This window comes from Pseudogymnoascus destructans, assembly GCF_001641265.1.
Source record: "Pseudogymnoascus destructans isolate 20631-21 unplaced genomic scaffold scaffold_13, whole genome shotgun sequence".
In the NCBI taxonomy this organism is placed as follows: domain Eukaryota; kingdom Fungi; phylum Ascomycota; class Leotiomycetes; order Thelebolales; family Thelebolaceae; genus Pseudogymnoascus; species Pseudogymnoascus destructans.
Window position 1 is genome coordinate 25,952 of NW_020167532.1, and position 24,542 is coordinate 50,493.

The window sequence follows — 24,542 nt, forward strand, 5'->3', positions numbered from 1 at the left end:
AGTGGGCGCGTCTGCAGATGGAGCTAATCAAGCGTTTGAATTTATCCACGATATAGGGTGCGTGGATTCGATGTTGGGCGGGCGAATGTTGTCGCCGTCATATTCCCCCTACCCCTTCCCACCCACCTCTTCATCAACAACAGACCCATACCCCCCCCCAATCTTACCCACATACTTCTTCGTCAACAATAGTGCCCACACCCAGAGACCAAAAAATTCGCCGCCATATCCCAGGGATCCTCGATCTCTGCACGGTTCTCAGTGCAGCGGACGGCATCCGTGGTTATTAAGCCGTTTAAATAGCCCGTGTTGATCAATACAAGACTGCGTTTATCTCGTCTTTGGGTCAATACTGTTACAAGCGAATGGGGCAAGGGCTCACTGGCAGTCCTGGGTGTGTGTGTCTGTAGCTGAGGTAAAGAACGGTAAGCCGTGGGGGGTTGTTGTCGTTGTCGTCGTCGCCGCGATTCTCACCATCACCATCCTCTCATCGCCGTTCTCATTCTCACTGTCATCTTCCTCCTCTCATCGCTATCCCCCATAGCTACACCTCAACCCCCATATTCTCCCCCCCTCCCCTCACACAGAGTGAGGAATCGGAAGCGCGTCGTCTTGTTTAGCATTGCGTAGTTATGCCCGGATTCGCTGTCGACAGCTCCGCGATGTGCTCATTCGGGTTATGGGTGATAGGATTTGGTGATGCGTAGGCCCGCAGATCTCGTAATGGTATACTTCAACGTGCACATTTGGCAAAGCACAAACAGCCATGCTCGTGTTCTGAATCCCTCCCTGGATACACCAGATTGCCCCTTCCATCCTCTTCCCTCTTGGACGCCCAAGTCCATTCCATTATAGGGACTGGGGGATCACGAGCCACTCTCTCTTTCTCGCGATATGCAATCTCAGAACACAAATACAATATCTGCCTCCATGAATGTGGTATTAGAGAGTATTATACAAATATATCTCGACTAGCTAATACGCATCAATGCTCTCCTTCACGACGGCTGTCGCCCGTCTCGCCTGCATGCCAACGCCACCAGTGAAAATAATATATCAATACACCTACTCATCCATCTCCCACGCCTTGTCCTGCCCTTCTTCCGCCAGTTTGCCTGCTGCCCCCAGCCCACCCACCGTCACCGTCGACACTGTCGACGACGACCCACCCCCTAATCCTGCCCAATACAGACTTAGAAATACCAACATATGCAACGCCACGCAGTACGCCGCAAACATATTCCGGCTCGTCCGCGTGGACAGCACCATACGCGTGATGCTGAACACGACTCGTTCGGGTAGGCTCATACGCTTATACGCGCGCGCGCTCTCGCGGCCCCGGAACTGCGCAAAGGGACTGATATTGGACTCATACGCTGAGCGGTAGCGTCCGAGCGTATCGCCCTGTGGCGAAGAGGGGGAGAAGGGGACGGTGGACTGCTGGGGGGCGTTCGAGACGGCAGAGGAACCGGTGCGGTTGTACGAGGAGATGTAGCGCGTCTTCTCGTAGAGGTTGAGGTTGTCCTTCTGGAGGGAGGCGATCTCGGAGCGCAGGGATGTGACGGTCCTGTGCGCTTCTGAGACCTCGTTTGAGAGCTGAGAGTTGAGCTTCTTGAAGCGGTCTCGTTGCGCAGTTACCATCGGGAGGATGCCCGAGCCGCCCGATAATTCGGTAATTGAGGAGCGAGGATCCAAACCGGATATAATGGACGATGTCGGTGAGACACGGCCACGACGGCTTTGGAAGGCGGAAGGGGCGTGGGATTGAGGGTAATGTGATTTATATGTTCCGGCCACCGAAGCGCCGGATGGGAACGCATTGGAGGACTCTTGTTGGACCGTTGCGAGGTCATTCTCCAAAGTAGCATTGAGATTCTGTGCAGTCTCAAGATCGGCAGTAGCGCTATCCAGCTCTCTTTGCATGGTTTGGAGACGGCTCTGGAGGTCTTGATGTGAGACTCTCAAGATTGTTAATTCGTCACCGAGCTTCTTATTGCGCGCCAATAGGAGCTGTTCCAACGTAGCACCCTTTGACTTAGAAGCCGAATCACCGCCGTTGGTAGTCTCAACGGTCTCGTCGTCGTCGTCACCAGTCGAAAACTCAATGCTCTTCAACACCTCGAGCTCCTGCTTTACCTCGTCGTAATCGTTCCATTTCTTCACCTTCTCCCTCAGAGTATCCCTGTCCTCCTTGAGCAGGCCAATCTCTCTTTCGAGAGAGCGTAGTTTCACATCCAGGTCTCGCTTCTTGGAGTCTCTTTCAATCCTTGCGGCATCAAGCTTGCTCAACAGAGACGAGTTTTCGGATCGAAGGCGGATATAAGCGGGTTCGTCCTCAACGACAAGAGCAGGCTGACTTGGTGTTGACGACGCTGTTTGGGCCAGTTCGATGCGAAGCTGCTCGTTCCGCGCCTCTACCTCGGCCAGGCGAAGGCTTGTGCGCTCCAAATCGGAGTTTACGATCTCCAATTCAGCATTGGTGACATGACCTTGACCCTCCTCGCCATCTTCGCCTTGTCCAAGTCTCTGCGAGACCTCGTACGTAGCCTTAATCTCCTTCAGCAAGCGCTCTTGATTTTGCACCTTCTCCTCCAGCGCCTTCTCCTTGGCCTCCCAGTTATCCTTCTTCTCTTCCAGTACCGCAGCCCACGAAACTTCAACCTCCTTAACCTTTGTGTCCAACTTCTCCTCCAGCGTCTTCTTGGAATTGCGTTCACTCTCTAGCCGTGATTCTGCCTCCTCCAGCTGAGAAGATAGCTTGGTGACGTTCTTCTGGAGATGCTCATTCTCCGATGTGATCTTGGGCAAGGTGTCCTCTGAGAGTAGGAGAGAGTCGACGGAAGCCTCTAGCAGCGGGTATGGATCTGGCGCTTCCGACAGGGACGAGTAAATTTGCAAAAATGCCGAATTAGTAGATTTCGAGTGATTCGTGAGGAGGTCGATGAATGTTTGATATGCTGGGGCGACGTTAACACATGCACGGACATGGACACGTATATGACTTACCTTTCAACAACCCTTTGAATTCACCCAGCTTAGCCGAATCATCGAGCTTCCTAAAGTCTTTGGTCTTCTGCGCCAGGTCTTTTCGTTGAACCGTCGAATCGCGCTGGTATGTGATAATCTCTGAAGCTGTATTGTCGAGTGTGGGGACCAAGGTTGTCAGGTCAATCTCTACAGCGTCTGTTAGCTCTCATCATCCGTAATGGTGTCAATCGTTTTCTTACTCCTCCATGCTGAAATGGCTTGCTGGAATTTGTTTTCATCTCCAAGTGGCGCCTGGCCAGAAGCTGCCTTCGTCGGTTCTGGCGCTTGGTTGGGTTGCTGTGCCTCTCCTGGGCCGGTACCCTCGGCGTCGGCCATGGTTTTGTGCGCCAGCCACGATAGTAAGAGCCTGTCGAATGTACGTAGGTGATTCCAGTTGTAAGTACTTATACTCAGATGAATGTTATTTCCCGTAATGCATGAGATTGTTGCTGGGGAGATTGCGAACGTGGTGCCGCCGACGATGTTCGCCATGCGCCAAGGAACGGCGTCGCAAGGCTGAGGGTCCACAAGCTGTTCCCCATCGCCTAGGCTTCCAACAGCTCCAACCTCACCTCTCAAGGTGCCACTTCGCAATCGAATGCAAGCGTCATGAAGCGATAACGGATTTAAATGAGTAGCTAAGAGCTGCCATACAATGTCCGATCAGGATCAGGTAGCTCCCGAAAACGCACGGAGCGGGGTGGTGGAACGGGGACCATATGTACTCAAGACATTGCTGGAAGATGTGCCATTGTCTGCAGATGGAGACAGGGAAGACATTGTGATCAATTGTGTTGAATACTGGGGTATGTGTTATAAGACATCTGGATAGAATTCCTCTTCGAAGCCATCCGTGCTTGTGCTGTGGGTTAACTGGCTGCAGAGAGCAACTTGTATGTTGGAACATCCGCCTCCGAGATTCTACACTTTGTACAAATACCTCCCGACCCCTCCGACGATTCCGATGCTCCATCATATATACTGGCGTCGAGGCTCTGTCTGGCGTATTCAGAAACGTCGACTCCGGAGCGTCCGGGTGTGCAACAAATCCTCCTCCTCCCCGCAGCCAACAAGGCTTGCGTACTATGCAACTCGACAGTAACATTCTACTCGTTGCCAGAACTCAGTCCAGTATTCGGAAACCAGAAAGTTCCAGGCAGTAATTGGATTGGCGGCTTGGATCTAAACAAGAGCCAAGATGACAACACACAGGGCGACAAGATCCTCCCGGTCATGGTGCTCTTATCGCTGAAGCGGAAAATACGAAGCGTTCGTATCGGCGAGGAAGCCAGGCAGGTCAAGTCAATTGACTTTGCAGGGTGTACTATAACCGCTAGGCGCGATTCCTTTGCATGCGTCGCCGATTCTAGGTCTTATGCGCTATTGGACGTGGACAGACAGCTGAAAATACCCCTCTTCCCGATATCGTCTCTCGACGACTCGCAATCTGGCACCGTCGGCGGCAAGGCGGAAGATATATCAGGCCAGACCACCACGCGGACGCATAGGAGCACCTCAAGTACGGGACAAACTCCGCCGCAGTTAGAACCCCGCGGCCATAGCAGGAGCACTAGCTTAGGTACATTTATGGGTGGAGGAAATCGACAGCCGAGCCAAGATAGGTCGAGAGAGACGGTTGACCCTATATTCCGCGAATCGTCACCAGCGCCGTCCTTACGTCCCAGCGGAGAAACCCAAAGGGAGTCGAGTCCAGGAAAGAGTCCAGTTCGGGCAGATAAACCCCTACCAGAGCCGCCATCTATGCGTGATGCAGGCTCGAAGAGAGCGTCTATGATCATTCCCACCGGATCTCTTAAACCACATATAATCTCACCATCTCCGCAAGAATTTTTACTTGTAACTGGCACCGGCACCACAGATCCTGGTCTGGGGTTATTTGTCAATCTAGAAGGCGATATCTCGAGATCTGCACTCGAATTCTCCCGCTACCCAGAAGCTCTAGTCACAGACGGGCGTGGGGTGGGCACAGAACTATCGCAAAGCAATGCAGAGGAGGAGGAAGAGGGGTACATCCTGGCAGTCATAAGCCAAGGGGATGAGGAAGAAACACATTACGGCCTCGAGATACAGCGATGGGATATAGACAGCGCCGAAAATGCGCATCAGAAATTCTGGCTCCAACTCCCTGATGCCACACCAGATAGCGGCAAGGCTAGAGTTGGGATCCGCACAGTCACCGAGCCTGGAGACCTGAGTTTCAACGAAGTGGCCAAGAGCCTGCGCTCAATGCGTTTCAGGCCCTTCCCTTCATCGGGGTCGTCCAGCGTGTCCGTCCAGAGTACGGACTCTCGTACGGCGGCTTCCCTGGAGCGCGTGTCAAAGGAACGCGAGCTCTTCGAGTCGCAGGATGTACAGGGCGACACCCCGTTACCTTCTGAGTGGGAAGCAGACCGCAATGAAGAGGAGCTCCAGTTTTCTCAGCGACTCGGCCGAGCAAAGAGCCGTGTTGTTGTATGGGCTGGGGATAAGATATGGTGGGTGGCGCGGAATCCTCTGGCGCTGCAGCTAGACGCTGCTCTTGAAGCAGACGGGAAGAAAGCGGCGACGCCAGAGGAGTATGCTACAGCCATAACTGGAGTGATCAACACGATCCGAGGACGAGAAGCTAGGACAGAAATTGAATTCATGAGTCTAGGCTACATCCGCCAACGCGCCGGACTCCTCCTCCTCACCAACCTCCTCCGCCGCGACGAAGCCCCCACCGAAGCCGAGTACCGCGGCGCCGAAGAAGCGCTCCTAGAAGGTGGTCTCGACCCACGCGTCGTCATAGCTCTCAACGCCGAACTGCGCAGCGAGATAGTTGAAGGCAAAACTGGGATCTGGATCCCCACCGGCATCGCCCACATTGCCTCCACCTTCATCTCACAAGAACCCCCCCCCAGCGACCGCACCGAGCCCGCATCATCTCACTCCCTCCAATTCTACCAGCGCTTTCTAAGCGCCTGGCGCGAGCGCAAAGGCTTCGGCAGCATCGCCTCCGAGAATGACGTCTTCCGCACCGTCGACGCCTCCCTCCTCCTCGTCCTCCTCCGCCTCGACGCCTCCTCGCCCCCCGGCCCCGCCCTCCCCGGCTCCACCCGCGCCGATCTCAACGACCTCGTTGACCACGGCGTCGACTGCTTCTCCCGCGCCGTCGCACTGCTGGAGTCGCATCATCGCCTCTACATCCTGAGCCGACTCTACCAATCCCGCAAGCTCGCCGCTGAGGTCCTCGCCACCTGGCGACGCATCATCGACGGCGCCCGCGACGACGGCGCAGAGTTCGTGGACGGCGAGATCCGCGTCAGGGAGTACTTGGCCATCATCCGCAACCCCGCGCTGGTCCAGGAGTTCGGCCTCTGGCTTGCATCGCGGAACCCGCAGCTGGGAATCCAAGTCTTCGCCGACCCACGCGCTCGCGTCTCCTTCCCCCCTGCTGAGGTAGTATCCATGCTCCGCGACCGCGCCCCAAACGCCGTAACAGCCTACCTCGAACACCTCGTCTTCGCGCGCGACATGCCACAGCACGGCGACGAGCTGCTCGGGCACTACCTCGACGTCGTGCTCGGGCACGTGCACGACGACCGTGCTGCACGTGAGGCACTTAGGGGAGGGTACGAAACTTACCGCGCGTTGCCGACGCCGAAACCCCCGTTCCGCGCGTGGATGGCGGAGTACCATTCTGAGCTGGCGGAGGAGCCGTGGTGGGGGGCACGGGTGCGAATGCTTCAGCTTTTAGGGGCGGAGGGGGCGGATTACGATGTCGATGCTGTGAGGGAGCGTGTTGAGCCGCTGGCGGACGCGCTGGTGTTGGAGATGATTGTGTTGTGTTCGCGGCGGGGGGCGCATGAGGATGCGTTGAGGTTGCTGGTTAGGGGTCTGGGGGACTATGATGGTGCGATTCGATACGCGCTGTTTGGTGGCGGGGGGACGTATCATCCTGTCTCCGGGGCGCTACAAGGTTCCGCAGGCGGAGTGGAAGAGCAGCGGCGGTTATTCAGGGGGTTACTGGGCGAATTTTTGGGAATCGAAGACGTGGCAGAGAGGGTTGAGATGACGGGAGTGCTACTAGGACGGTTTGGGGGGTGGTTTGATGTCATGGAGGTGCTGGGGCTGGCGCCGGAGGGGTGGAGTGTTAGTGTTTTCGGCGGGTTTTTGGAGAGTGCGTTGAGGAGGGTGGGGAGGGAGAGGAGGGAGGGGATGGTGGTTAGGGCGCTGGCGGCGGGGGAGAATTTGGCGGTTGGGGGGGAGTGGGTGGGGAGGGTGGAGGGGGTGGTTGTTGAGGAGTGATGGGATAGGGGTAAGAGAGCAGCACGCCCACTGCCAGAGCAGAGCCGCACGCTGTCCGCGCGGCATTATTGTGCAGCAGCGCGGTGCAGTGCAGGGCAGCGCAGTACATAATACGAAAGCCACCATCCATCGTGCATCACATCGCATCACATGGCAGCGCAGTGCATCCCCTATCCCGCTCCGCCATCCCCCAGCGCCCAGCACCCAGCTCCAGGCCCCAACCCCTTAGCCCCCACGCCCACCTGACCGGACCATCCATCAGCACGCCACAAGTGGCGTGCTGGCATCTCCCATCCATCCATCCCATCTCAATCCGTCGCACAACCCACCTCATCCCATCCACAACCCATCCCATCCCATCCCATCCCGTCTCAAGAGCCAGCGAGTCCAGACGGCACAGCGACCGAGTGCGTAGGACGAGACGCGGGAAGGGAGAGGGAGGTTGCCGTGGGGGTGGTCGTGCTGGCGCGGGTCAGTGGTTGGTTAGTTGGCTACTGGACAGTGGATGGTGGACAGCAAAGCCTAGGGGAGGCGGCGGCGGTGGATGATGGCCGACGTGCTCGACACCGGCGGAAGACACCGGCTGGTGCGCGGGTGGGTGAGTGATTAAGCTTACCGCGTTGCTTATGCCTTGAGTAGGGAACGTGGGGACGGGTGAGAAATGAGCAGGAGGAAGTGTGAAATGCGGAGGGGGAGGGGTTGGATGAGAGGAGGGGCGGGTTATTTGGACTAAAGTGGTGGAGTGTTGTAGGGCTGAGGTGGTGGTGGGTACGGGTAGGGAGATATCAACGACTGGCCCGCAGACAAAGAGATAAGGGCAAAAGGGGTGCTTACCGGCCCTTTCCGTTCATCGTATGCACGAGTAAGGAGATGCCTGCCCTCGAACCCGTTTCATAGGGCTACCCTGTCCGGTCTACTATGGTTTGCTTAGGAGTGTGTTAAAAAGGGGGTTTGGCTGATGATTGGACTACATGCGTTTGGGCCTCATAGGGCTGGGAGGGGGTGTACTTAGTACTCCGTACATCAATGATGAAACGCCCTCTCTCTTTTACGGTACGCTCTTTTTATACGTTCTTTTACGGGCTTACACTCCATATCGCCGAAAACAGCACATATGAGGCCCTATTGGCTAACACCCTAAGATTAGATCATCTCACCAGCCATCTCTACACACCCGCGACCGGCATCCACTGGCCCACTGGCACTGGCCCTCGGGCGCCCCGACAGGCGCGATCACCCGTCCTACCGCACCCGCAGCCGTGAGTCGCAGAACGAATCCACCGCCAAGGGAACAATATAGTGGTGTTGTACAACCCTTACATCGCATCTCGCATCCAAGGCCTCGACATGAACACAATCAAGCGCATCGCATGGCATGGCATCGTACGAACGAACGAACGGGAGGGAATACCAACACAACACCAAGACGAACGAACGCACATGGCGTCCACGCGCTCTCGTCGCTTGTGTCCCCCTTCTCGTTCTCGATAACCCCCCCCCCCTCCCTACCCTCGTCGTCGATGCTGTACATTCCGTTGTGAGGCCCCGTGTATGCATAGAAGTCCACACCACTGCATCTGTCAGTCATCCCCGACTGGTAAGGAAGGCACACACCGCTAAGAATCGCCTACTCGGGGCTGCCGCTGCGGTTTCGATGGTACAGTATGATACACACCGTAGCGCACAGCACCGGCGGACACGGCAGGCAGCCATGACACCATGAACCCTCATCTATTCTGTGGTGTATAGATGTATGTATCGTATCTTTCTTACATCAGTTTGCAATCTCACCGCAGCGGTAAGCACAGTATCGACCAGACCACCACAGCACCGGCGACTCCGCGCGCTAACGGGAGGGGAGGGGGCATGCGGACGAATGGTGGTAGGGTAACCACTCTCCTCTGATCCTCCTCCTATTATAACAGTACTATTATGTATGTTGGTATATTGGGTTTGTGGAATCGGGGGGGGGAGGTAGCGCGAAGATAGCCGGGCGCATGGCATGGCATGGCATGGCATGGCATGGCATGTGTCGTAGGGCTGTGTCCTGTGCGACGAGCGGGTGGGTGTGGGTTGGTGCCTGCTTTGTGGACTTTTGATACTGTGCGAGGGAGGAGGGACGGACGGGGCGGGGGATGGGATGGGGATGGGGATAATACGATGGTGTCACGGCTCGGGGGATCGCTGTGTGTGCGGAGGTAGGTGACGAGGAGTCGCATCCTCCTCGTCGTCATCCCCATCCCCGAGTACGAGGGAGCACAGAGGCAGGTACGCTCCCGTCGTCCCCCGTCGGTCGCCGGTTGGTCTGGAACGTGGGATGGATGGGGTGGGGCATACGGGGTAGGATGAGATGAGGATGAGACTGTCCCTCCTTCCCTTTTTTGCTCGCCGGTCTGTACGAATGTGTGTTTCAAAGTCGAACCAGAGGAGTCTCCGCCCCCATCCCTTATCCGACCGGTCGGCAGTTCTATATCGCCGCCGCCAAACTTCTATTTTGGTTACCCTTTCCCTACCCTTTCCCACTATTTCCCTACCCTTTCCCACTATTTCCCACTATTTCCCACCCTTTCCCACCCTTTCCCACCCTTTCCCACCCTTTCCCACCCTTTCCCACCCTTTCCCTGGCCCTCTAACTAGCGTCGGCCCTCTAACTAGCGTCCCGCCGCCCCCTGCCACACTCTCGCTGTCCGGAATAGGACTCATCCCACGAACCGCACGGACGAAGGTTGTGCCGTTTCGTGTCCATGTCTGTCTGTGCGCTGGGAGGCTCTGACCACCACCGACACCGAGACTACATACCATCCCACCATCACCATCCGTGCAAGGGAAGTTAGCAGCGGGGATCCCTTGCGACCGACCCCTTGCTGACGGATCCCCTACTGACGGATCCCTTACTGACCGGTATGGAGTGGAGATGGTGGGATTGCATGGGATGGGTGCACCAAGGGATCCGAGACGGATGGGAGGGGGTAGGGTGTCGGGTGTGAGACATGGATGCGATGCGGTGTGGAGACTGTACGGCCGGGTCGGGTCAGATGGTGCAAAACATCTCACTCACCTCAATCATCACCGGCACAACCCATAACACAATACAGATGCACCCCCATCCGTCCTAGCTCCCCTCCCACCCGTCATCGTCATCTCGGAGTGTGCGATCGCATTGTGGCTGGGTACCGCAAACCTAACCCGATCAAGCCACAAACCTACGCGCACCAACTTCTTTACGGGCGGGGGGAGCGGGAAGGAAGGGGATTGGAGGGATTGGAGGGGTGGGGTCGTAGGGCTGTGTGGATGGGTGGTGGGTGTGTGGGGTGTGTGAGTGTGTGGCGGAGATTGGTGGCTGGACCGGAGTGGACTGGGAGGGTGGAGGTCGGGGGGTTCGCCCAACTACTCTATTGTAAATACTTCCCTGTTTAATCCACAGGATTTCCAGTGCCATGGTGTGGATGTGTCGAGTTATTTCGCTAGGCTTTGTTAGGGGATGGACGACGCGATGGACGGCGCGATGGGTGCCTGGTGTGACGTGCATACTGACGCGGTAGGGTGCTAATCACGGACGGACTGCTGTATCTCAAGACGGACGGCCAGCGGTGGTGAGGGTGCTGCCGAATCCAAGTTATCTCACCTGTCACTACCGCCCACCGCCCACCGCCCACCGCCCACCGCCCAATCCTCGGGAAGGGAAGGGAAGAAGGGGTCTCAACAGCCAGCCGTCCATGTCGTCTCCGTACCGTCTCATCAGACTCGTCTCTCCACCGGCCTTGGCGTTCGATCGATACATCAGCCGGTGACAAAACTCCAACTACTGCGGTACAGTACGTACCCCTTTACGGAGAATCTGCAGGGCAGGGCAGGGCAGGGCAGGGCAGGCAGGGCAGGGCAGGGCAGGCAGGGGCTCACCGGGATGTGGGTGCCCCGGCGCGCATCCATCCAGCTCCATCCAGCTCCATGGGATAGGTGGGATAAGTGGGTGGGTGGGATGTAGCGGGGGGAGGGGCGGGTTGGTAGGGTTTGCAGGGTTTGCAGGGTTTGCAGGGTTTGCAGGGTTTGCAGGGTTTGCAGGGTTTGCAGGGGGACGGGGGGTGGGGTGATGAGTTGTTCGTTTAACTATGCCGGAAGGGGGGGATACGGGGAGGGGAGAGATGTATATTAATTAGAGTTTAGGTGGTGGTGGTGGTGGATAGGAAGGTACTGACGCCCGAACGAGTATACTGTACCGAGTATACTGTACGACAAACAGTATACTGTACGACAAACGAGTATACTGTACGACAAACAGTATACTGTACGACAAACGAGTATACTGTACGACAAACAGTATACTGTACGACAAACGAGTATACTGTACGACAAACAGTATACTGTACGACAAACAGTATACTATACGACAAACAGTATACTGTACGACAAACAGTATACTATACGACAAACGAGTATACTGTACGACAAAGGCAGAATGCGAACAGGCGACACAAAACGACCGTCCTGCATTGGATGGGATTTCTTTCGGCGTTGTCTCGCAGGGCTTGTCTTGGGGAAGGGGAGGGGAGGGTGAGCGTCGGCGCGGCGTAGAGGCGGTGGGGTGGTGGGTGGGTGGTACGGCTTGGTGTGGGATGGTGGTATGTCGGTCCTACTACAGAGTACATCCCTCCCCCTACCGTCCTACTACATCCCTCCCCCTACCGTCCTACTACATCCCTCCCCCTACCGTCCTACATCCCTCCCTCCCCCTCCCCCCTAGCGCCCTCCCTACCCGCCCATCCCATCCCCGACCCATCATTAGCCTCTCCTCTCCCCGTCTCTCCCTCCCCCTCCCCCCTCCCTCCCCCGTCTCCCCCTCCCCCTCCCGTCTCCCCCTCCCTCTCCCTCCCCCCTTACCCCTGCCCACCCCATTCCCAAAACAGCCGTGTCTTTCCTGGCCCAAAGCAAACCAAAGCACCTACCAAGCACGGAATCCGCCTCGTCTCGCCTCGCTTCGGGCGTGCGGTGGAAGGGACAGAGTGGATGGGTGGAAGGGACAGAGTTGGAGCGGTAACCTTGTCCGAACCATGTCTGCGGCCCGTGGTTGGCTGGGGAGGGGGGGGATTGGGAAATTGTCAATATGCTGTACTACTTACTATGTACTAGGAGGGGATGTAGGTGTGTGACGCCGTCCTGTTCTGTCTGTCTGTCTGTCTGTCTGTCTGTCTGTCTGTCTGTCTGTCTGGTGGGTGGTGGGTGGGGTTGGTGGTACTGGGTGGGATGGGGTGTATGGGGTGTATGGGGTGTATGTTAATAAGACAGTTGGCGTGGTTGAGAGTGGACGATGGATATGATTGATTTGATGGATACAATTGGATACAATGGGATTATACAGAGGTTGAATTCGATCAGCACGATCAACATGATCAGCACGATCAACACGATCAACACGATCAACACGATCAACACGATCAACACGATCAACCCAATCAACCCAATCAACACAATCAATTAATACACGCAATAACACAATCCATTAATACACACAATCAATTAATACACACAGTTCAATTCAATCTTCTCTCTTTCGAGTAACAGTAGTAGACTCCCAGTACAACCGTCCCAGACCTGACCAGCGAGACACACCCCACATGACATTCTGTATACAGGGGTGTACACCACCAGAGTTATCCTTGATGCCACTCTCTCTTGTACTCTGCATCTCTTGGGTTATTGTCCCTCTGTAATGCACCCCATCCTTCTCTATCCTTCCCTATCCTTCCCTATCCTTCCCTATCCTCTTCCTCTTCCTCTCCCTCTCCCTCTTCCTCACGTACTCCGTACCCCATGCATCTCTAATCTTGCAACCCCCGACCGACCCCCCGACCGACCCCCGACCCCCCGACCGACCCCCCGACCGACCCCCCGACCCCCCGACCCCCCCGACCCCCCGACCCTCGCAAGAACCCTGGTCAAAATCCTTGTCAACCATCATCATAGCCCCCCCCAAGTCAATGTCAACTCAACCCCCATCCAAATCCACCATCCCTACACTCCCCCCCCCCCCAAGACAGAAGCACCTGAAATAAAAATAAAAATATGAGAAATGAGAAACATATCAACCCTCCCCTCCTCCCCATCTTTGCTCGAGTCGCTCTTTCTCTCACCACTCACCCTCAACCTCAACCTCAATATAATTTATACCATCCCTACCATCATCACGACCATCATCACGACCACCATCACTCGCTATCAGCAGCTTCAACCTACCTCGGCGTCTCCGAAAACACTCTAATAATATAATACCGACGCGCCGCTCACTCTCGCCCATCCGTCCCACAGCTTCGAATTCTTCCCCCGCTGTAATCTGAGCTCTTCCCAACACCGCTGTCGATTGTCTCTTCGCTGTCGATTGTCTCTTCCGCTGTCGATTGTCTCTTCCGCTGTCGATTGTCTCTTCCAACTACCACGTACCTGGACTCCAACTCCCGAAACCACCACCTCGAGAAAACACCTCGCCGAACACCAAAACACACAAAACACCATCCGACGAGAATATTCTTTAATTCCAATTCCAGCGAGGTATGTTCATCGCCCGCATCGCTGCAGATGATCTCATTGGGGGAGCACCAGAGAATTTGGTTTGGTTGCTGACCTATGCCCTGTATTGCTTAGCCTGCGCAGCCTCACCAGCACAGCCTCGCCCACCCGCAGAACACCACCCCAATAATAAATAATCATGACGGCCATTCTCCACAACCAAAACTATAACCCCGCGCACAATATGAACGAGCAATACGAAGAAGCCGATTTCCCTCTCTTCACCGACAGTCACATCTACGCTGCTGAACTCATCAGCATGAACAACCTCTCGACCTTCAACATGGACCCAGCGCTCGTCGCTTACAACTTCCAGCGATCCACGGTACCACAGGATCCCTATGCGAGTCCCAACTTCGCTTCCGAACAGCACTGCAAGACTGAGACAGCGGAATTCGCCAAGGGATCACCCACCCTCTACCCTGCCGGGTCCCCTGAACTTCGCTGCCCTCTACCCTCCAACCCCTCCAGTGCCTCCGGACCTTCTGCCGCCTCGTCCGCCATCGGCTCGCCCTACGCCACCCATGCGCAGATCCCTTCCGCCATCCCCGAGTGGGCCTCCCACCAAGGGCTGGGTCTCGCGCCCACCATCGCCGGCGATTACGGCTACGTCAACGACTTCAGCTTTGGCGCGAGTCTCGAGCACGATTTCGCTTTCGCGGATATGGACAAGCCCATGGGCTTTGTGGGTGAGTGTGCGAGCCTTCCTGCTTCATCAGCATCTACCCCTCGTGCTCCAATTCCTTCTACTCTCTCTCCTATCGATTCGCTCCTCGCGCAGTCTACCGCGATCAACATCGCGTCTCCATTGACCGCCATGTCTCCGCCTCCGCGGAGGGACAGTCTTCACTTCCAGTCCGCGCAGAGTACTTCTTCTCCTTTGTCTTCGCGACGGGCCTCTGCCCTTGACGTGGCGGGGCACATGCAGGGTCCTCCGGGGGTTTCTCTTCCATATCAGCTTCATCCCATCTCTTCTCCCGTCTTTTCGCCCACTCGCGGCTTTTTCGTGTCTCCTGTCACCTATTCCGGTCGGTTTCCTCCATCGAAGTGTCCACCGCCTTTTGCACGAGCTGCTGCTAACCCGTCTCTTGCAGATCCCTCAATCCTCCACTCCTACACCGGCGCCCCAATTCCGAGCCCAATGCCGCAAGAGGAGTTCGTCCAACAGACAATGTACCCACCACACTCGCCCAGCCCCTCCGAAATGTCCTCCCGATCCTCCAAGCGCGTCAAGTCCTCCGCCTCGCCCTACATGCAATCCTACGCGCCCTACCCATACCCCTCGCGCCGCGGCTCCATCGCCTCCGCCTCCCCCGACTCCCCCGACTCCTCCTCCTCAACCCCACGCACCTACTGCCCCTTCGCCACCTGCGGCAAATCCTTCAAGGACCTCAAGGCGCACATGCTCACGCACCAGACGGAGCGCCCCGAGAAATGCCCCATCACCACCTGCGAATACCACATCAAGGGCTTCGCGCGCAAGTACGACAAGAACCGCCACACCCTCACTCACTACAAGGGCACCATGGTGTGCGGCTTCTGCCCTGGCTCCGGGTCCGCGGCTGAGAAATCATTTAACCGCGCAGACGTCTTCAAACGCCATCTCACAGGCGTCCACTGCGTCGAGCAGGTCCCGCCTAACTCCCGCCGCAAGACGAGCAATGGCTCCTCTTCCGGCCCTACTTCGGCAGCTGGTAGCGCCACCACCACCGGCCGCCCCGTCGGCTACGCGCCTGACGCTACGGGACGCTGCAGCACCTGTGGCGCTATGTTCCCCAGCGCGCAGGACTTCTACGAGCACCTCGACGACTGCGTCCTGCGCCTCGTGCAGCAGGAAGAGCCCGCTGAGGCGATCAACGCCGAGCGTCTCGCTGAGGTATCGGGCGATCGCGCGGTCCTGGAGACGCTCCGCGCGTCGAATTTACCTACTACCACACCTGATCAGACATCCTTCTCCGACGCCGAGGACGGCGAAGACGATGCTGCGAATGACGAAGATGATGAGAACTCCGCCCGCCCTGCTGGTCGCAAGGGCGCCAAGCGCGGGCTAACCCACTCCAAAGGTGGCGTGGCGCTCACGCACCCCAAGGGCGGTCGCAAGAAGCGCAAGGATTACCCCTCCAGCTGGGGGTGTCCGGCGGCGCAGATGAAGATGAAGAAGCGCGTCCTATGTGTGTTTGATGGCGGGAGGAGGCTGTGGAAGGATGATATGATGTTGGATGCTGATTTTGAAGTCCGCGTCCCGCTAGGGCCGGAAGGGGGGGGGAGGTACGTGACGGATTTGGATGTACAGACCCTCAGGAGGGCGGGGGGGTTTCATGGGGCGACGGGGGAGGAGAGGGGGGAGGATGTGGATTTGGAGGAGTTGATGGAGTGATTTGGGGTTATGTGTTTATGATGTTTATGCCCGTTATGTCTTGCGCGTTTGTTGTTTTTTGGGTCCGCGGTGTTTTGTATGATGGCGGGACTGGGTTGGATTTAAGGAAGAGATACCATGGGATGCGTCGGCGTGTCTAGCGGATGAGAACGGAAAATATCGAGGGGGTTATGATATATGAAAGGAAAGGAAAGGAGGATCTCGGGGTGAGATTGAGATGGGAGATGGATAGAGAGAGGGAAGGGGACGATCTGATGGTAGATTAGTTATGGGAGGCTATATTGAGAATATATACACCGAAACTTTTTTGATCGCTACTACTACTTTTTGTTTCTTATTGCCTTTTCTTGTGAGCTTCGTCTGAGTGTCCTGAATATCTCCATCACATATCAAACTAAATCTTTCCCTCAACAACACAACACCGCCTTCCACCTACCACACACCTTCACCCCCACCTCCCCCCCGCAGCTTCGGGATATTTCAAACCAAAGTACGCTGGTACGCTGATGGTAAGGTAAGGTAGGTGGGTAGGTATATAACCCAGCTGTCGACGCCTTCTGGCCAGCCCACACAGGAACACCCTACCGCAGACCATGTGAGAGGGCGCTGGTCCACTGGGTGGGCGTGGGTGGGCGTGTTTAGAAGGGGGGGGTTGATTGTATGGTGGTGGTGGGGCGGCAGGCAGTTGCCGGGGTTAATGGTGAGGGGTCGGGACGGTGGAGAGGGGGGGGGGGGGGGAAGGTGAGAGAGGGTTGTGGTGGTGGTGGTGGTGGTGTGAGAAAGGGGCGCGGTGAGAAGAGGGAGACGACGACGACAACAACACCAAGCAAGAACCAACCAAGGAACTACAATCCCCGGTCTATACAATGGTCCATCCATTTGATGCAGAGGTGCGACCATCCACCGCAGGGCAGATGCTTGATATTTGCAGGTGCAAATAAGGACATGTGATGCTCGACTATGTAACCCAATGGGTGTTGGCACCGACACGGAGTCTCAGATGTTCATGACGTTGGCTTTAGATAGCGTAATATGTCTGAAGAGGAGTTTGGGGCATTGGATACCTGTCGAAAATGGCTGTGCTAATGAGGGGATGATGGGGCGGTGGAGGGGCGAGCTGTGATGCGGGGAATGGTGGCGGAGAGAACCGTGACGCTGGTGAGAGGACGACGACGATGAGAATAGGACGACAACGACAACAGCCCGTCCCCATCTAGGTGGCAGCCTTTACCTCCACGCTCGAAGGCACGTGAACATGACTCGCGTCACAGCCCCATGTCGGTTACCCTTAACGGTTCCTGGTTCCTGGTTGCTGTGGTCTACTTTCTGCTTCCCATTTCTCTCTTTTCTGCTCGTTCCAAGGGACCACTAGCCAACACGATCATGATGGCCACCGCACGGTGGAACACCCGGTCGCTCAGACCGATCACTTGTTTAAATACCTTGCGATCCCCCACATCCAGCACCTCCCTCTTCCAAAATGCTTGCCCTCTCACGCCGTCGAACAAGTCAGCCTGATAGATCTTCGTCTCCTCAAGGCAGGCTCCCCACGACTCTGCCTGCGGACCTCTGCGTTTATTTTGTTATCCCAAGTCTATCGTTGAGTCGCCCATCATGTCCACCAAACAACGAATGGCCAACCGGCAGCTGCCTACTCCGAAGCAGAACATGATAAGTTTCGTCACGAAACGAACAAGGCATGCTCAACAGCCAAAGAAGCCTAAGCGCACCGCCGAGGACTACCGGGTTATGGGACAAGAGCTCAACACCAAATCTGAAGCCACGAAAGAGAACGTCCGAGGCATATAGCGCAAGTGGACTAAGTAAGTCAACAACGTCCCCCTCGAGATTCCTATCACTTACTCGAGATAAGGTTCTGCGCATTTAAAGGTGTGGACGACGTGCGAGGGGCTATCCAACAATGCGATAGGGGGGCGACTATGTCGTTCCTATGCTTCATCTGCGAGAATTATAAAGTTAAGGCGTTCAATTCGTGTCCACCAGTACCTGCTTCAGTTCAAACACACTCTACAATCGGGTCAAGGGCACACCATGGATACAAACGGGATGTCGAGCAAGTCATCGAATGCCGCCGTCATTGCTTCATTACGGGTGAGTGTCAGCAGGTACTGCTGCCGCTTGCCTCGCAGGCGCGCCTTCCACCGCATTTCAAAGCTGAAATTCCGCTGGAAATGGTAGCACCACATCTTGTAGTAGATCTCGCCATCTGAGGGCTTCTCCTCGTTGGAGTATTCTTCGACGAGGCATGTCTTCAGGTCGACATTCAGGTCTAGGTAGTCACATGTTAGCACGACCCTGTATTTTCAGAAAGCCTCGATTTTACCTGAGAGGTACAGATCAACCGTCCACCAATCGTCCCCAGGATCGAAAAATTCCCGCCCAGCTTCGACCCTGTGCCAGCCGTGGAGACACTCAAGATGGAAGCTGGTCGGAAATTCGAGCAGGGGATAGTCGGGCACCTCATTATTAGTCAGCAAGGCGTCCGCCGTCTTCCCCAACCGCTGCATTGCGGCATCGAGGCTTTCCTGGTCAATGATTGCAGGGACGTGATTGCAGAAAGGCAGTCAATGACATCCTTCCTTCCGAAAACAGCTGCATATCGAGGGCTGAAGGGAGTGGACTAGAATGGAGGCTGGAGGGAGGAAGAGGGTGGTGGGAATGAGTGTGCCCTGGGTCGTGTGGTACTTATAATACCATCGGTGCATCTGGGCTGCTTCTAACTAGGTACCACCCAATTTGCTGCTGGTAGTCAAAGGCCTGTCCGCTTCTCTTTCAGCTCTAACATGTTCCAGGCCCTTTGTCTTTCTGACATAAATGCTCCGTTTCCCCACCTGCTGCACACCAGTCGCAGCTGCCGTCATTTACATTTGCCTATGAATAATGGAGTCTCTCTCTGCCAATGACCGACTACAGTCTGCTTCAACCACTGCCAACGACCTTGAGCACAATGTTTCCGTCAAGGACAATCGTATGACTAGGATCATCTTTGGCGATGGGCCTGATCTCGACACCAATGTGTCATACTGACATTCGTTGCACTCAGTTTGCTATCAAACTCAAGAGCAAACTTGGAAATCTCCTCCTCAAACCTACAAGTCACTATACATATTTTGGCTTGTCACACCAACAACAAGAGCAATACTACTCAACGATTGCTACAACCCTCTATGATTCATTACATGTCATTGCTCCTTAGTTACTGGGCCCATATGACCACATAGCATATCTCTACAACCCTCTATGATTCATTACATGACATCACTCATACTACCACATTGTAATGGTGGGTGCACCAGATGTGAGAATCTAGCCACCCAAGGAAGGGATGATTTTACTAAGACAACACACTGTCTTAGGAAACAGAGCCAAAGGGTTGTAGCTTAGACTATTCCACAACGCAGCAATCAGGTGTGTGATGTAGTGAAGTGGTTCAGACAAGTTGCAACAAATGTTGAGTCTGGGAACTCAGGGGTAAGTCAGAGGTTAACACCTCACTGACTTTTCAGAAACAAGGAGTAACAAGATGAATGCTTGGAAGCTTGGAAAAGACGTGGAAGTATGTGATAGTTGATTTACTGTATTGTCTGCTTGCCCTTTCTTAAGGAAAGGGCAATCCTATTTATGCTAAAGGAGTGTAGTTCTCTCATTTTCCAAGACTTTCCATGACTTACCAGGCTTGGTAACTGTAGTCGACGTAAGAGAATCCCATAGAACCATCTCTTAGGTTCGTAGCCTATAGGAAGTAAAAGGAGGTCCAAGGTCAGAGTACCCCTATAGACAAATTATGTCATAGACAAATTATGTCATAGACAAATTATGTCATAGACAAATTATGTCATAACTTAACCAATCTTGTGGGTAACTAAAGAGCGATGACATGTAATGAATCATAGAGGTTCGTAGGAGCTTTTAGAGCTATCGTTCATGCTCCTAGGCCTCTAGTTGGTAGAGATATGTCATGTGGTAGTATGAGTGATGTCATGTAATGAATCATAGAGGGTTGTAGAGATATGCTATGTGGTAATATCGGCCCAGTAACTAAGGAGCGATGACGTGTAATGAATCATAGATGGTTGTAGCAATCGTTGAGTAGTATTGCTCTTGTTGTTGGTGTGATAAGCCAAAATATGTATAGTGACTTGTAGGTTTGAGGAGGAGATTTCCAAGTTTGCTCTTGAGTTTGATAGCAAACTGAGTGCAACGAATGTCAGTATGACACACATGACATATCTCTACCAACTAGAGGCCTAGGAGCATGAACGATAGCTCTAAAAGCTCCTACGAACCTCTATGATTCATTACATGTCATCGCTCTTTAGTTACCCACAAGATTGGTTATGTTATGACATAATTTGTCTATGACATAATCTGTCTATAGGGGTACTCTGACCTTGGACCTCCTTTCACTTCCTATAGGCTAGGAACCTAGGAGATGGTTCTATGGGATTCTCTTCTGTCGACTACAGTTACCAAGCCTGGTAAGTCATGGAAAGTCTTGGAAAATAAGAGAACTACATTCCTTTAGCATAAATAGGATTGCCCTTTCCTTAAGAAAGGGCAAGCAGACAATACAGTAAATCAACTATCACATACTTCCACGTCTTTTCCAAGCTTCCAAGCATTCATCTTGTTACTCCTTGTTTCTGAAAAGTCAGTGAGGTGTTAACCTCTGACTTACCCCTGAGTTCCCAGACTCAACATTTGTTGCAACTTGTCTGAACCACTTCACTACATCACACACCTGATTGCTGCGTTGTGGAATAGTCTAAGCTACGACCCTTTGGCTCTGTTTCCTAAGACAGTGTGTTGTCTTAGTAAATTCATCCCTTCCTTGGGTGGCTAGATTCTCACATCTGTGTGCATCCACCATTACATCGAGCCTGACCTTGAAGCTGCTAAGCAGATAGTTAAGTCGGTCGGTGTGATGGAAGGGACAGGCACCATAGGCACCATAAACATATCATTTCTTTCACAGGGAGCATTCAATAAGATCTACGAAATTTCCATGCATAAGAATGAGCAAACCCTCATCTTGCGTCTGGCTTTACCGGTCGACCCGTGATACAAATCACTCAGCGAAGTAGCGACTATGGAATGGATGCGCTATAATACGAATGTCCCAGTACCTACTGTTGTCTCTCACGATGCTTGTAGTGCCAATCCTGTCGGTTTTGAATGGATTCTAATGACCAAATTGCCTGGGAAGCCGCTGGCTGATGCGTGGAGATCGCTCTCTTACCCCGCTAAAGAAGGACTTGCCAAGCGGTTTGCCGAATACTCATCCAGTCTTTTCAAGAATCAGCTGAGCGGTATTGGGAATATCTACGCCGCATCGCTTCCCAAGGTGGACCGTATTGTGTCCATGCACTTTTTCTGCGGTGATCATATACACCAGGATGTGTGCCGCGGGCCTTTCTCCTCGACTAGGAACTGGATGGATGCACGCCTAGCGCTCAGCGAACATGACTGCCGCTCAACGTTGACTAAATATTCGGACAGGAACGGTATTGATACTGATGACGAGGATGCCCTAGATGACGCACAGCGGACGCTTAAGATTGTCAATAAGCTCAAGGCCCTTGTGGGCCAAATATTCTCTGTTGATCATCTGGAAGATGAGCCCTCTATGCTATTTCACGACGACCTTCCTCAGCACAACATCCTTGTTAACGACAGCGGCGCTCTAACGGGTGTGCTGGACTGGGAGTGCGTCTCCGCCCTGCCACGGTGGAAGGCGTGCTATTATCCTTCGTTTTTGGAAGGCCGACCGCAAGAGAAGAGACCTGAACTAGCGAGATACAAACGCGAATCGAGCGGCGTGCCGGCGGACCTCTATTGGGATCACTTGATGGAATATGAACTTACAACCTTACGACGGGTTTTTCTCGATGAGATGGCGAGACTAGAGCCAGGTTGGGTGGAAATCTTCAACTCAAGTCAGTTGCAGAGAGACCTAGATCTCGCGGTGCAGAACTGTGATATCAATGAATGGATTGACGAGATTGTTGCTAGGAGAAGCAACATACGCAGTTTGCAGGATAGGATCGATGATACTTAGCCTAAGCCCCCTTTCCACATTCCATTCGGATAGAGTTAGCAACATGTCAGGCGGTTTCATAAGGTATACTCTCAGGTATGAGGCCCAACCAGCCACTGCCAGCAAATAAAGGACAGCCTTCAGCACCAAGGGTTGGAAGACGAGACCGCGGTTGTGGCCCCTCTCTCACACAACGTCAATCCATATCATAAGGACAGTGAGGATAATGAGGATAATGAAGATGACGAGGACGAGGATGTGCGACCTCCAAGACAACGAAAGCGGCGCCGCATAGAGTCTGACGCGTCAATCCATACCATAAGGACAGTGAGGATAATGAGGATAATGCTCATCCACTGTAGCCCAAGAACAGACCTGCACTACTCGAGGTTCTACAGTTTCTCGGAGTTCACCAGCCGATGCGGAGTCAATTCTAGGCACGGATTACCAAGAATATCCATTGCAGGGCTTTCTCAAGTGCGTGAGGATCGGACGAGAGGCGACTTACAACCTAGAGTCAGGCTGCTAGATGTTCCAGATTCGTTCAGACCATCAGTCGGTCTCCACATATCAAATTCCACGTCTGGCAGGGAACCTCTTGGAAGATCAGCTCCTCCACGGCTTTGCGCATCTCATGCAAAGAGGTCGCAGACCGCAGAAGCAGAGAAAGCGTGGGATATGAGGAGCAAGAAGACGATAAGCTGATGTGCCTGAAGAGCAAAGGCTTTACGGTGGAAAGACATACACCTCGCTTTTAACAATGCTTTCCCGGGGAGGGAGAGGAGCATCGGGTCGCTTCAAGTACGCTATTGCAACGAGTTGAAGGGCAGGCACTCTAGATCTGATGACAAATAGGATTGTTTGTTAATTGTTTTGGTTTTATTTCCCACGAATTCCTTTGTGCTATGCAAATTATCCAGTCAGGAACGTTCCCATCACGCTTGTAACCCCTTGAGCCAGCTTGTTTACTACAATGCCCCCTAAACGAGTGGCGTATAGAACTCCTACGGCTCAAGCATAGCCATCTCACCACACTCCACCGTCGGAATCGCTTCGACCCAATCCCACCAATCCCACCCCTTCGGCGATCCCATCCCATTCCCTCTCTCCATCTTCGCCACATACTCCTCGCGGCTCCTCGTCGCATAATGATGCAGCGCCACCCTCCTTCTTGTAATCGGCACCCGCCACGCCAAGCGATCCACCGTATCGCCATCCTCCCCCACTGTCCTAGCCCCCTTTTTCAGTTCAAACTTATGCACCTCCGGTTTCGCGGCGCGGAGCGGCTTGACGATGACTTTGATGTGCTCGTTCTCCGTGCCGACGTCGGGGCTGTGGTTGGGGTCCTGGTCCTCGATGCAGCGCCTGAAACCCTTCCGCGCACTCTGGGGGCGGGTGAGCAGGCCGCCGCTGGTGTGGATCTGCCAGTTGACAGCGAAGGCGCCGACGGAGTCGTCGTCATCGTAGGGCGCGAGGATGGAGTGCAGGGTCTCGTTGCCTTGCACCTCGAGGTACTCGTCGGCATCAATGAAGGCCATCCATTTGTGTCGGTCGCCGAACAGCTTCAAGCAGTCAGAGTAGCTGGCGAGCTGCTGGTAGGGGTGGTGCAGCGCGGGGTGGTAGTAACGGTGCGTGATGGCCTTCGGGTCGACGAAGGCGCTGTAGTTGTAGGTTGCGAGCGCGGGCGAGGAGCCGTCGTCCATGACGTAGAAGCGGCGGATCGAGAGGTGGTGGTAGTGATGCGTGAGCCACTCCGTTAGGTCGGCGTATTGGTCTTTCACGGAGAGGCAGATGGCGATGTCCTCGGCGGTGTCGCCGGCGGAGAAGGGCGCGACGGAGGTGGGTATTGAGATGTAAGGTGTTGTCGTGGGGGTGATCGCGCCCAGCTTCCCGACGTGCGTCGAGTATGCATTCCGCAGCGTGTCGTCGATGAAGATAAAGTGGCCGACCGACAGCACGGCGAGGGTGAGCGCCACGGTCCGCCAGCGCAACTTGCCCAGAACAGCCGAGGCGCGCTGCAGCATTGCGGCGCAAGAACGGTGCATCACGACGCTATCGCCGGGCTTGGCTCTACTCGATGAGAGACAGACGGGTGTGATGGCCTTGACGGCCTTGATGGTCTTGATGGCTTTGATGGCTTTGATGGAGATGGTATGCCTCATTTGAAAGACGATCGCCACGAGCGCCACAATCGGCCGCACCAGACGCAACCATCCGTTCGGCGTCAGG

At 54.7% G+C, this 24,542-nt stretch overlaps 7 protein-coding genes across 7 annotated transcripts; 4 read left to right on the plus strand and 3 right to left on the minus strand.

The window, feature by feature from the left end:
• Positions 1-917: 917 nt before the first annotated feature.
• Positions 918-3,561, minus strand: VC83_05182 (uncharacterized protein). The gene is made up of 3 exons (XM_024468807.1): positions 3,228-3,561; positions 3,007-3,174; positions 918-2,957 (listed from the first exon to the last, which is right to left on the minus strand). Exons 1-3 carry the CDS (start codon positions 3,517-3,519, stop codon positions 1,066-1,068), a joined length of 2,352 nt encoding a protein of 783 aa, XP_024323181.1. The 5' UTR covers positions 3,520-3,561; the 3' UTR covers positions 918-1,065.
• VC83_05183 (uncharacterized protein) lies at positions 3,562-7,317 on the plus strand (the record flags this gene model as incomplete). Its single annotated transcript, XM_024468808.1, has 2 exons — positions 3,562-3,833; positions 3,911-7,317. The coding sequence occupies exons 1-2, from the start codon at positions 3,683-3,685 to the stop codon at positions 7,315-7,317; spliced, it is 3,558 nt and encodes a 1,185-aa protein (XP_024323180.1). The 5' UTR covers positions 3,562-3,682.
• A 547-nt stretch (positions 7,318-7,864) lies between these two features.
• On the plus strand, positions 7,865-8,617 carry VC83_05184 (uncharacterized protein; the record flags this gene model as incomplete). Its single annotated transcript, XM_024468809.1, has 2 exons — positions 7,865-7,915; positions 8,465-8,617. The coding sequence occupies 2 exons, from the start codon at positions 7,865-7,867 to the stop codon at positions 8,615-8,617; spliced, it is 204 nt and encodes a 67-aa protein (XP_024323179.1).
• A 4,741-nt stretch (positions 8,618-13,358) lies between these two features.
• On the plus strand, positions 13,359-16,968 carry VC83_05185 (uncharacterized protein). Its single transcript, XM_024468810.1, has 3 exons — positions 13,359-13,860; positions 13,954-14,567; positions 14,973-16,968. The coding sequence occupies exons 2-3, from the start codon at positions 14,018-14,020 to the stop codon at positions 16,253-16,255; spliced, it is 1,833 nt and encodes a 610-aa protein (XP_024323178.1). The 5' UTR covers positions 13,359-13,860; positions 13,954-14,017; the 3' UTR covers positions 16,256-16,968.
• A 1,326-nt stretch (positions 16,969-18,294) lies between these two features.
• VC83_05186 (uncharacterized protein) lies at positions 18,295-18,783 on the minus strand (the record flags this gene model as incomplete). Its single annotated transcript, XM_024468811.1, has 2 exons — positions 18,295-18,545; positions 18,600-18,783. The coding sequence occupies 2 exons, from the start codon at positions 18,781-18,783 to the stop codon at positions 18,295-18,297; spliced, it is 435 nt and encodes a 144-aa protein (XP_024323177.1).
• Positions 18,784-20,843: 2,060 nt separating this feature from the next.
• On the plus strand, positions 20,844-22,544 carry VC83_05187 (uncharacterized protein). The gene has a single exon (XM_024468812.1). The coding sequence runs from the start codon at positions 21,366-21,368 to the stop codon at positions 22,332-22,334; it is 969 nt and encodes a 322-aa protein (XP_024323176.1). The 5' UTR covers positions 20,844-21,365; the 3' UTR covers positions 22,335-22,544.
• Positions 22,545-23,317: 773 nt separating this feature from the next.
• VC83_05188 (uncharacterized protein) lies at positions 23,318-24,475 on the minus strand (the record flags this gene model as incomplete). The annotated part of the gene is made up of 1 exon (XM_024468813.1): positions 23,318-24,475. The coding sequence occupies one exon, from the start codon at positions 24,473-24,475 to the stop codon at positions 23,318-23,320; it is 1,158 nt and encodes a 385-aa protein (XP_024323185.1).
• Between the last annotated feature and the right edge of the window lie 67 nt (positions 24,476-24,542).

Coding starts and splice junctions, on each gene's coding strand:
- VC83_05185 (XM_024468810.1), top strand. CDS start 14,018: ATGACGGCCATTCTCCACAACCAAAACTATAACCCCGCGCACAATATG. Junction 14,568..14,972: donor CAAGCCCATGGGCTTTGTGG/GTGAGTGTGCGA, acceptor CGTCTCTTGCAG/ATCCCTCAATCCTCCACTCC.
- VC83_05182 (XM_024468807.1), bottom strand. CDS start 3,519: ATGGCGAACATCGTCGGCGGCACCACGTTCGCAATCTCCCCAGCAACA. Junction 3,175..3,227: donor AGCCATTTCAGCATGGAGGA/GTAAGAAAACGA, acceptor CAGACGCTGTAG/AGATTGACCTGACAACCTTG. Junction 2,958..3,006: donor ATTCAAAGGGTTGTTGAAAG/GTAAGTCATATA, acceptor ACGTCGCCCCAG/CATATCAAACATTCATCGAC.
- VC83_05187 (XM_024468812.1), top strand. CDS start 21,366: ATGGAATGGATGCGCTATAATACGAATGTCCCAGTACCTACTGTTGTC.